The 11,556-nt window shown below is 48.2% G+C and overlaps 2 protein-coding genes across 4 annotated transcripts; one reads left to right on the plus strand and one right to left on the minus strand.

The window, feature by feature from the left end:
• Positions 1-2,348: 2,348 nt before the first annotated feature.
• Positions 2,349-8,751, minus strand: LOC104666161. 2 transcript variants are annotated; one of them, XR_748519.1, is made up of 7 exons: positions 8,141-8,751; positions 7,667-7,837; positions 6,157-7,132; positions 5,761-5,904; positions 4,932-5,119; positions 3,860-3,930; positions 2,349-2,835 (listed from the first exon to the last, which is right to left on the minus strand). XR_748519.1 is itself a non-coding variant. In XM_010368165.2 (2 exons), exon 1 carries the CDS (start codon positions 6,736-6,738, stop codon positions 6,325-6,327), a length of 414 nt encoding a protein of 137 aa, XP_010366467.1. In that variant the 5' UTR covers positions 6,739-7,500; the 3' UTR covers positions 5,761-5,904; positions 6,157-6,324. The 2 variants fall into 2 exon arrangements, 1 of the variants encoding a protein (XP_010366467.1); XM_010368165.2 differs by lacking the exons at positions 2,349-2,835; positions 3,860-3,930; positions 4,932-5,119; positions 7,667-7,837; positions 8,141-8,751 and having other exon boundaries at positions 6,157-7,500.
• Positions 7,658-11,057, plus strand: FEZF1 (FEZ family zinc finger 1). 2 transcript variants are annotated; one of them, XM_010368164.2, is made up of 5 exons: positions 7,658-8,400; positions 8,551-8,772; positions 9,041-9,175; positions 9,423-9,555; positions 10,018-11,057. In XM_010368164.2, the coding sequence occupies exons 1-5, from the start codon at positions 7,972-7,974 to the stop codon at positions 10,374-10,376; spliced, it is 1,278 nt and encodes a 425-aa protein (XP_010366466.1). In that variant the 5' UTR covers positions 7,658-7,971; the 3' UTR covers positions 10,377-11,057. The 2 variants fall into 2 exon arrangements, with proteins under 2 accessions (XP_010366466.1, XP_010366465.1); XM_010368163.2 differs by having other exon boundaries at positions 7,752-7,822; positions 7,899-8,772; positions 10,018-11,051.
• Positions 11,058-11,556: the final 499 nt, after the last annotated feature.

Raw genomic sequence — 11,556 nt, forward strand, 5'->3', positions numbered from 1 at the left:
TCAACATCATTAAAGCCAATTTCTCTTTCTCTCCCTTTTTTCTCCTTCCTTTCCTCTCATTTCAACAGTGGTATGAGAGTTCAGATATTCTCTGTTGTGAGTAAAAAGCTCTGAAAATCAGCTAATGTGCCAACACCGGGAACATATCCAGGCCCATAGTGCGAAAATGAAATATGTGCTGTTGAATTATTATTTTTGTCCTTTAGGTTTACATCTACACCCTTGTATTATGTAAATTTCTGAGAAGCTGTGAATCACAAGGTTAGGTAAAGGAGGGTCCCTCCCAACCCCTCAACTCTCCCCCTCCTCATCTGTCTTCGCAAGCAACAGGAGCCGACCCCATTTAATCTTTGAATGATTCTCAGCCTTGTTCCTTTCTTTTTCCGGCTTTTTACCCCAGACCTCAACTTCCCTCCCCACCCTCGACCCAAAGAGCCGGCAGGAGCCAGAGGCCGTGGTTGCAGCCCAGGGACCCGCAGCTGGCCGCGTTCGTGACGTCAGCCAGCCGGCCCCTCGGGTCACCGTGGCCGCGGGATGCTGTTTGCGAGTTGCCAGCGTCAACACTCGCGTGGGGCGCTTAACGCTTCGCGTTGTTTCCCGGAGACTTTTCCTCTGTGTGGGACTACTGAGAAAGTATGAGGGCAGGCCCACTGTTAGTGAATTCAAAGAATTAACTGAACTTGAATTAAGAGGAGACAGTGGAAAGAGAGAGAGAAAAAAAAACCTTCCAAATTAATTTAAAGTGAGAAGGCAATCACATTTTAAAAGGTAGTAAGATTTCTTAATGATGGATCAAGGATCTTCTTGGGATTTTCTCAGAGTGGATCTTAGAGCTCAACTCTTGAAACACGCACAAGGCGTGCAGAATCTGGTCTGGGAGAGGCCTAAGGGCGGGAAGGGAGGAAACAGAATAGCATCCACTTCCATCAAGAAAAGAGGGCCGGCCAGTGGCTGAGTGCTTCCTCTTTTACAGAGGCTGTGAAGGCCGGCGGAACGTGGCCACGGGGTATCTCCCTCTTCGAACAGCCATGAAATCTTCTTTTTAGAGGAGATTGACCGGGAGAACTCGGAAATGAAAGGACGAATTGGAGAGTAAAGCCAAAGAAGGGAAGGTAGAAAGGCCTTTCTGTTAAGGTCTTAAACAGGAGAATCTAGTTAGAAAAGTATCTTTGGGACCATCAGGTGACCCCAACTACTCTTAAGCACAGGCCAAAGGGCTTCAAAGGGAGGATTCTCGGAGGAAGGATGTCGGCTAAAAAATTCACGAAAGGTTTTTGGAAGAGATACTCAGAGATACTCCTCAGACATTCTTAAAATTTGACTTGAGAACTTATTTTCCAGGAAAGTCAAAATGACAGGCAAACCTAGTGAAAAGATGCTCTAGTTCCTCCTTTAGGTATGCCACACCCCTGGGCCTGTTTTCTTTCACCTTGCATCTAGATTAAATGACCCTTCAATTACACCCTGAGTGGTCAAAGCAAGTCTATTAGCTAGTGCCTGTTCAAAAACTTTCATCCAGGAGCTCTCCACCATCTGTTACGCGGTCTCTTAAACCGAATCCGGCGCCCCCTCCCGAAACTTTCTGGAGCCTCCCTTGCCATCTCCCCGCCTTGGGGGGATGGAGCCGCCCCAGGACCTGCGGGAATGCAGAGGAGAAGGGGAGGAGCGCGATCGCGCCCGGGATGGGTTGCCGGGCCGGCCGGAGCGGTGGTGGTCCAGAGGCCCGAGGTCGACGGGACCTGATCGAAGGCAGCGCCGCGTCGACCGACCCCGGGAGCCAGACGCTTGGAAATCCCAGCACCGCCGCGGCGCCCAGTCACTGAAGTTGCGCCCCAACTCCCAACCGCCGCCTCCAAGCTTCTCGAGCTACCGTTCCTGGCCCCTCCATGGGAGTCTCACAGAGCTCGGTGGCCCTCGGCCTTGCCAATGTCGTTTTAACTGTTTGGAACTCGTGAGCGAGAACCGAGAAGTGGAGAGCCCAGCTGGGAAGTTTTCAGCTTTTCTGTTTCACTTCGGGCTTCTTTTCAAGTGGTTCTGCGCTGGCCAGCGAATCCAGAATGAGGCGGGGCTCCTCTGCCCCTACGCCAGCAGCGGGAACTTGGTTCCCCTGGGCAGCCGGGGGCAGGGGGCGCAGAGGCCGCAGCGATAATGAAGGCTGAGACGGCCAAGGCCAGCGGGTCGGCGCGGGGCGCTCCCGGGCCGGAGTGGCCATCGGTCGGAGTTCAGGAGGTAACTGAATTTATAAGCGGTTCTTACAGATTTCTGGATCAAGGATTTGTATTTACCTCCACTGCTTCTCCATTTCTCTAAGCTCTGTGGTCTCTAAGTTCTTTGTTCTGTGTTATTTGAATTTCTATTATCGACTTGTATTTCATGGGATCACTAAAGGAAGTTTGAAAATAACATCCAAAAATGCTTCAAACCTCGTGGGTAGTGTCAAGGAAAGAGTCGAACTGTGTCTTGAATATGGTTTGTGTGTGTGTGCGTGTGTGTGTGTGTGTTTAATTTTGACTACAAACAAAATGTCTTTAAAATTGTCTAGGGACTGCTGCAAAACGCTAATCAACTAATTGCACAAAAACTTTTTTCTATCATTGGAGGCAAGTATTTCAGTGTAGAGCAATAGAGCATGTTTGGGCTATCTTCTAATTGTTCACCTTCCAGATTTCAGTAACACCCTTGTAAGTGACAAGCAAAACTTTGCTGGGTTTTGTTGCTTGACGCTGTTGCTCCACAGTAAAGGTTGGATAAACTGGGTTGTTTTATAAACTTCTTTTTTCCACAAAGTCCAGCCCTGAGTCGTAGCCTCTCAGTCTGGAGGGACACCTCACAGGCCTGTGGGAATGGGTGAGAAAAATCTCAGCATTAGTGGAGGGTCAAAAACAAACTGAGTCCAAGTGATCGCTGTCTGCATTGCCTGCTGCCTCATTAACAGCTCTCACATTTGGGCTCTTCATTTTCTTTTACAAACTGATTTGCTATGTAAATGCTGTTTTGAGAGAAATAATTTCACTGGGTTTAAATGAAATTCTAATATAAAAGAAATAGTAACAACAAAGGTCTAGAGACAAACAACCCACCCTCACACTTCTTCCCCCAAAGAGAGGAGGGCTCTGTGAGTTAACCAACCCTTCCCACACTTACAACCTGTGATATTTTCCTTCACAGGCTTTGGGAAATTAGCAAGAATTCTTTATTTGCTACCAAACTAACTAAAAGCACACTGGTAGCCTTAAATCTGAACTTGTTGCCAAAATGTTTACTAATGTGCTGGAAAGTTAGTTCCCGTTGTGTATTAAGTAATCTGAGGTACTCAAAAACTCTTTCCTTGAACCTTATAGACCTTTGCTATTTGTGTCCCATCCCATCACCCTCCCTCCATCACACACCAAAAGAAATAACCAAAGACCAACCAGAGATAAAGACTATGAGCAGAAAATGTAGAGGAATTTAAAAATGTGTTTTTCCTTCTAGAAACACAGTATGTTGCATTTGGTGCTATGTATTAAACAGGAAAAAGTGTAGATGTGCTTGAGTGTCAGGGCTGGGGTGGGGGGTGATGTTAGAATAATAATAATGCCTTCGTCTCCCCTCCCTTAGCTCACAAGCTAAAGCAAAGAGAAAGCAGACTGTTGTTCTTGGTGAAGGGGCTAGGGGTCAGAGATGTTGAACAGGCCAGAAAACTCTAAAAACATGACCAGGGACAAGTCAATGAACTAGGCAGAAAGTGGAATTAGTTATAATATTTTCCAATCCATTTTTAATTAAAAAAAATCAATAGCATTTTGTGGCATATCAAGGAACAAGAGATTAGAGATTATGGCTTATTTGGTAATGTATGGCTCTGTTATCTTATTACCTTTAATTTTAAATTGCAGTAACCATAGGCAGAAACTGCATTTGCTTGTGATAGGGACTTCAACAAAAAGCCTGTGAAAATTATGCATGTTTTTTAGTAATAGCAAGAACACAGCTTAGAAAGTATTGAAGTCAAAATTAGATTCCTTAGAAAGAGAATTTTAAATTACTTTAGAAGAACAGGACTTTTTCCTATTTCTAAAATAGATCTTAACACAGAGTTTGTTATCTGGCCTCTTTATATTATGAACTGCTGTGACTTCCTCAGGATATTTCATAAAGGACAAACTATACACTTAAACTCGCCTTCCATCAGGATTTGAGGTTATAAATACTGCCTTTCCGTGGATGGAAAGGGGAGGCACACTTAATTATCAGTTCTCAGAAAAAAAAAAAAAAAAGAGGGATTATAGGATTCTCAAAGAAAATCGAAAGAAACTGTAAGAGTTTCTATTTTGTCATTAACAAACAAGGCTCCCTTGCATTTGTTTTAGTAAATTAAAAAATACTTCTGTTGAAACATTTTGAAAGCTTCTGAATTTGCTGAATATACTCTGTTCTTATTGCTTTTTTTGTCATTTTCAAATATATTTGTAAATAAAGCACTGGACAGATTGGACAGTAAGACAGAAGCCCTTTCTAAATACATTTTGTGTTTTATGACAATTCTTATTTAATAGAGATAGTATTGCTAATTAACATGTGTTTTTGGTTAGGTTTTGAAAAAATTAACAAATGTTGGATATCAAGACCTGGAGTTGTAAAGCATCTTTTCAGTCTTTAGTAAACTCAAGGGCATCTTAAAGGAAGAGTATAATTGATGCTTTGCCATATTTGTGTTAACTCAAATGACATTTTCAAACACTTGCCAAAAGGGCAAATCCTGAAAAGACCAGTGAAAAGCAAACTGTTGAAATATAAACTATACAAAGCATGCATACCTCTTAGCCAGTATTTTTTCCTTTTTAGTTTTGTATACACCAAAGGAGAAATTTACAGAGGTCAAATAAAGGCTCTTTTCCAGTTAAGGAGAGGGGAGGGGGAGGAGAAAAAGGGGAGAGGGAGGGACACACCACAAGCATAAAACAAACTGGTGACATTCAGTCAAGAAGGCAGGTAAGGCTCCAGAGGCCGGCGAATTGTGCACAAGTCAGCTGGACTCTCTAAAGTCTTCCAGAGCCGGGCTGTTTCGCGCTTCTTGGCTTTTTTCTTTCAACCTAGCCCTGTGGCGGAGGAGTGCAGCAGGAGGGGGATTTTTTCGCTGTTGGGAAGTGGCAGGTAGGAAAAGGAATCTGATCCGGACCAAAAGTCAGCAATTAAAGTCTTAACCGCGACCCATCTGTCGTGGGACAGAGAACCTCCCCACCCCCCTTTGCCCCAGCAAAGCCCTTCCCGTGCCCTTTGTCTGAGCAGGGGAAAGGAGGAGTCTAGTTCTGCGGCCCCAACAGCAAAAGGAAAGAAAATTTCCAGCGCTGACCAATACTGAGTGTCTGCGCCCGGTCCAAGTACAAGTCCGGAGCGCCTCTCGGGGGTGTGGCGCCTCTTCGCTTGCTCTGCCCAGGTGCTATGCCCCCTGGCCCCAGCAAAAGGAAAGAACATCTGCAGCCTGGGCGAATCCAGAGTAGGCGCACCCAGGCCAAGGACGGTTCCAAAGCGCCGCCCGGGAGTGTAGTGCCTCTTTGCCTGCTCCCTCCGGGCCCTCTGCCCTTCTCTGCTGCATCAGTTGCCCCAGTCTGAAACCAACTCGCGACCTGAAACGAGGCATTCCCAGGCCTAGCTGCTGAAGCTGGTCGTATTCAGCCAGACCTCTCCCCCGTCTTGCCCCTTGGTTGTCCTCAACTTCCAGTAGGACTCACTCCCCCTCCCCCATTTCTTCAGCCTCTGAGTTTTCCCACCACCCACCCAGCGCCGCTGCCTTTCTGTTAAACATCAGGCGCGTTCCCAGCCCAAGCTCTCTTCCTTTCCACTCCTCTTGGCTCTTGGGGCAAAGGCGGAACTGATTTTCGCGGAAAGCTAGAGAGGGGCGGAGGGGACCGGGTGGCTTGTCTGGCATGTGTTGAGAATGGGGTAGAGAGGAGGGAATACTTTGAGGTCAGTTTCCTTCGTTTAAGGTCCAGTTTCTTATCTTTGAGTGAAATTGGACAGAGACTTAATAATCCCAGGGTTTCTAGTCCGCCGTTATCCAGCCTTCCGGGGCCAACCCTTTTCAGAGCTCTAGCAGAAGGACGCCCCACTACACTTGGCCCAATACCTGACACCCGCCACCACCTGTTTCACAGCCACGTGGGGTTAACTCACCATGCAGATGGCACCTTGAGCTGCTGCGGTCGGCCACTCACTTCAGGGTCCAGGCCCCATCGCCGTTTGCTTGCAGTTCTGTGAGCTCCCTTGGCCTCCTCACGCCAGGTCACAGCTGCCGCGTCTTCCAACTCTGTGCAGCCCTCCATGAGCGCCTAGCTCCGGGGTTCAGCTCTGCGTGATCGCCGGCTGGCAAGGGACTGCGCCGGGGAAGGTGCGCGCCGCAGCTTCCAGCGCGCTCCTGGACTCTCTTGCCTGAGCGGCGGGAACCAGCACAGTCTGAGCTGCAGCCACAGGCGTCTTTCCGGAAACTTCCACGGACTCCACCGCGCCGCCCCAAGAGTTTGGGCCAAGGCGCCACACCCGGCGAGTTCTCGGCTGGGGGTCGTTGCACGGGAAATGGTCTCTACGCGCGCTCTTTGGGAGGCACAAGTGTAGCTGTGGACACAACTCCGGCGCCGGCAAGTCTCTTTGATGCGCACAGACACCCAGGCTGCAGCCTGCGCTGCTTAGAGGAGGCTTGCAGACACCGGCAGCCGGCGTGGGGATTAATACATTCTGTTTCCCTTTTCCGCTCGGCATTCAGTATTTAAAATGCTCCGGGAGAGCTCTAGCTGAGCGCAGGTACTTAAGAAAGAAATGCTTTTTCCAGACTCTCAATGTAAACTCAGAAGCGTGCGCGCGCGCGCGTCTGTGTGTATCCTGGGTGCGGTCCGATCGAGTCAAGGTTTCTTGTGGTGTGACACCCGATTATACCTTGCAACTCCTCAACTTTGTGGATGAAAGTGCGACTTTCCCAGGCCGATTGCAGCGGGCATTGCCTTTACAAAACCACAAACACTTAACAAGCCTCCCAAGGCTTTTAATTCTCAGGGGCGTTTTAAGAGGCCAGTTACCTGCTGGCGTCTTCTCAACGGTCCAGACTCAGTTCGGGCCGCGGAGACTCTGGGATTCCGGGAGCGGGCAACCCCGAGCCCTGGAGGAAGAAAGAGGTCTGGGGAGGTGCCACAGACCTGACCCCGGCCCACCCCGGCCGGGCCTGGCCCAGCGGAACCAAGCAGCGAAACCTCGGATTTCGCCGCCTAGGCTTCCTGGACGAGGCTTTCTGGAGCTTGGCGTTTGATAAATATAGCCTGGCGTTTGCCCCTGAATTAGACTCCGTTTCCTTATTTAGCCCTTGCACAATGATTTTAGATGATGTCACTTAGAGCTAAACGAGAAAATTGATCTCAGATTTGCTTGGCCTCTAAAGCCTGGTTAAGCAGATTGAGAATTAGAAAGACAGAGGAAGCAAAAGGGGGGTGGGGGTGGGGGAGGGCGGAGGGTAGTGAAGTGTGCGCGGCAGAGTGTATGCGCGGAGGGGAGGGCGCGCCAAGCGGGTGAATGCGCCCCCGCCTTTTCTGGGCGGGGAACCTCACTCACCAATGAAAAGTAGCTACTGACTGCAGAGGAAAAAAAAAAAGTTTTCCTGTTGACTGTTGGAAGCGAATTGAGCAATTATCTAGTTTACCTTCTCCTCTTGGAAGTTAACGATTGGCGAGATCTTGGCTGCGTTATTGACACAACACTTTCTATTGATAGAAATAAGTAGTGATTGTCCCCGAGTCATTGGTGCGCCAAGAACTCTGCGATGGGCTGGCAGGAGTCCATTGGGCTGGGCAGGCAGGTTCGGCTGGTGATGCTGGGGAGGAGGAGGAGGAGGAGGCTACTGGTGGTGATGGTGCCCGTCCCCCTCTCCGCAGGTCTGTGACAAGCAGGGAACAAGGCAACGGACGGCGCAGCCAGCCCCGGCTGACGGACGCTGGCGACTCAGACATGGACAGTAGCTGCCACAACGCGACTACCAAAATGTTAGCGACTGCTCCAGCTCCGGGCAACATGATGAGCACGTCCAAACCCTTGGCTTTCTCCATTGAACGAATCATGGCGCGCACCCCCGAGCCCAAGGCCCTGCCAGTCCCCCACTTCCTGCAGGGAGCCTTACCCAAGGGGGAACCCAAGCACTCTCTGCATCTCAACTCGTCGATCCCTTGCATGATCCCCTTCGTGCCTGTGGCGTACGACACGAGCCCCAAGGCAGGAGTGACGAGTTCCGAGCCGCGGAAGGCCAGTCTGGAGGCCCCGGCTGCGCCTGCGGCGGTGCCCTCGGGGCCGGCATTCAGCTGCAGCGACCTGCTCAACTGCGCACTGAGTCTCAAGGGCGACCTGGCCCGCGACGCGCTGCCGCTTCAGCAGTACAAGCTGGTAAGGCCGCGTGTGGTCAACCACTCTTCATTCCACGCCATGGGCACCTTGTGCTACCTGAACCGAGGTGACGGCCCGTGCCACCCGGCAGCCGGCGTGAACATCCACCCGGTGGCCTCCTACTTCCTCAGTTCCCCTTTGCACCCGCAGCCAAAAACGTATTTAGCCGAAAGGAATAAACTGGTGGTCCCGGCGGTGGAGAAATACCCTTCTGGAGTAGCGTTCAAAGACCTGTCCCAGGCTCAGCTGCAGCATTACATGAAAGAAAGCGCCCAGCTTCTGTCGGAAAAAATCGCGTTCAAAACCTCGGACTTCAGCCGAGGCTCTCCTAACGCCAAGCCCAAAGTTTTCACTTGCGAAGTGTGTGGAAAGGCAAGTACTATGCAAAACGGAGATCCTTTCCCTTCCTTCCTTTCTTCCTTCCTTCCTTCCTTCCTTCCTTCCTTCCTTCCTTCCTTCCTTCCTTCCTTCCTTCCTTCCCTCCCTCCCTCCTCCTTTCCTTCCTCCCTTTTTAGTATTTTGGGGGTAATTATTTGTATACACTTTTTGTAAGATTCTCTTCCTCCTACCCTCCCTCTGCCCAGTTTGATTTCAAAGTTACTTGTTCGGCTAACCTGTTCTACGTGTGTTTAATTTTAAGGTCTTTAATGCGCACTATAACTTAACCCGTCACATGCCAGTGCACACAGGAGCCAGACCCTTCGTTTGCAAAGTGTGCGGAAAAGGTTTCAGGCAAGCAAGCACCCTGTGCAGGCACAAGATCATTCACACGCAGGTGTGTTCATCTGTCTCAATTTCACCTAGTTTGCTTCGGAAATGTTTGCAGAAAAACAGTCGATAAAGCCTTAGTCTTTAGGATAAGGGTCGTTTAAAACGTGCTAGCTAAACAGGGGTGAATACCATATATTGTTTGCTTTTGTTCTGCCTTGAAAGTGTTTAAGCATTACTGTGTTTTGAGCTTGCAAAACTTCACATAATTAGAAAATATCTAAATGTCTCTGCTTTTCCTTTCTCTTGCTTAGGAAAAACCTCACAAATGTAACCAGTGTGGCAAAGCATTTAATAGAAGTTCCACTTTAAACACTCATACCCGAATACACGCGGGCTACAAACCGTTTGTGTGTGAATTCTGTGGCAAAGGGTTTCATCAAAAAGGTATGGAAACCAGGAAATGTTGTCTCTCATGGTTAGTCTTACGAAAACTGATACTTAATATTTTCGGGATGTTTTAGAAGACGATGTTTAAAGTGTAGTTATGTGGCGCATTTGTTGCCATTCTAACCCCCTACCCGAAGTCTGATTAGTATTAGAGAAAGGCATGATTCATAAAACAAGGGTATATTTTTTAACTGCATGCTCTGATTCTATGTAATTGGACTGATAAATGTGTATTAAAATTTAAAGGAAACAGCATCACCGTTGATGCGATGTTTGTAAATAAACTTTGGGAGACAAGTGCAGGCACGGATAGCAGCCCTGCACTGGTTGTGGGACCCGTGGCGGTTCTTCTGCTTGCCTGGCGCTACCTTAGACGTGTCTGCTCCTCCCTTTTTAGGGTCTTTTTTCTCTCTTTTTTTTTTTTTTCAGAACCACATCTCTGTCATTTGTGTGTTTCAGGGAATTACAAAAACCACAAGCTGACCCACAGCGGGGAGAAGCAGTTCAAGTGCAATATCTGCAACAAGGCTTTCCACCAGGTTTACAACCTCACTTTCCACATGCACACCCACAACGACAAGAAGCCTTTCACCTGCCCCACGTGTGGCAAGGGTTTCTGCAGGAACTTTGACCTCAAGAAGCATGTCCGCAAGCTGCACGACAGCAGCCTAGGGCTGGCCCGCACGCCAGCTGGCGAACCAGGCACTGAACCGCCGCCCCCGCTACAGCAGCCGCCGCCGGTGACGCTGCCTCCTCTGCAGTCGCCGCTGCCAACCCCCGGGCCCCTGCAGCCCGGGCTCCACCAGGGCCACCAGTGATCGAGGCCAGGGTTCCTCCCAGCCTCCGCCGGGCCCCCACGCTGAGACAGCGGCAGACTAGAGCTCGTGGTCCGAGTTCCTCTGCAGACCCCGGCGCATGTTGGGCCCCACACTTTAGGGCCAACCAGAAGCCTCTGCGTCCCTTGGCCTTTCGCCTCTTGCATGCACCTGCTAAATGGTTTTGTGTATTATATTCTATATAGGCACTAACAATTATGAAAAACTTGGAGGGTTTTGTTTGTTTTCTGTTTTTCTTTTAATTTGGAAAGACTTTTCATCTTGGGTGAGGAGATGGTGTTTGTTTTGTTTTGTTTTGTTTTGTTTAAACAAATTTCTTCTATATTTATTGAGATCTGTATTATTCTACCCGGGAATGCTGCATCATTTTAATTTTATTATTGTATATATTTCCATTGTGTTGATTCTCCCGTCTCAAGATGTCTGCAGGATGTTTATCATTTCCTCCTTTCCTGAAGTAACGAAACACTGTGTGTATGTCATCTATACACACATAGATGTGTGCGCCCATAGGGGTATATTCCACATTCGTGAGCACACACACATACACATTAGATAAGGGTGGTTCATTATGGATGATTTTGAATTTTGTTTTGATTATTGCACGTGAAAATTGATTCATTGACTGTTGGAAATAAATACTTGGAACATGCTTATTTAATCAACAAACTTTAGGGCTCTGTTCATACTATTCAGCTAAAGATTCCTAACTGTGACCCCCTCATCCATCCTCCTTTTTAAAATCTAAAACCCTGGATTAATAATACTTAATGTTTTCGTCTGAAAATCTATCAAGTGCAAAGGTGTAAAAAATGGTTACACCTTTGGATAAAGTTATGAAATCTGGTAAATTTCAGAAGCAGAAGACATGGAGTTTTCGAACAGAAACACAAATTTGGCTTGGACCACCTGATATGTTCGCAGTGCACAGTTAAACGGGAACAACATATCCGGTAGCTGTATGCAACGTACATCTCCTCAAACACATTACAATCATAGATAGACAGGTGTCTATTGTTTGCATCCTGAAGGCACATACTGACTTATACACAGCTGGCAAAGGGAGCCTCTGTGTTTTTACATGTGTATATATGTTTATAGACGAATATACTTCCATTCAAGGAGGAAACATGGATGAAAACCAAACTGTGGCGGGTGCCAG

Source organism: Rhinopithecus roxellana, chromosome 6, assembly GCF_007565055.1.
Source record: "Rhinopithecus roxellana isolate Shanxi Qingling chromosome 6, ASM756505v1, whole genome shotgun sequence".
Lineage (NCBI taxonomy): Eukaryota > Metazoa > Chordata > Mammalia > Primates > Cercopithecidae > Rhinopithecus > Rhinopithecus roxellana.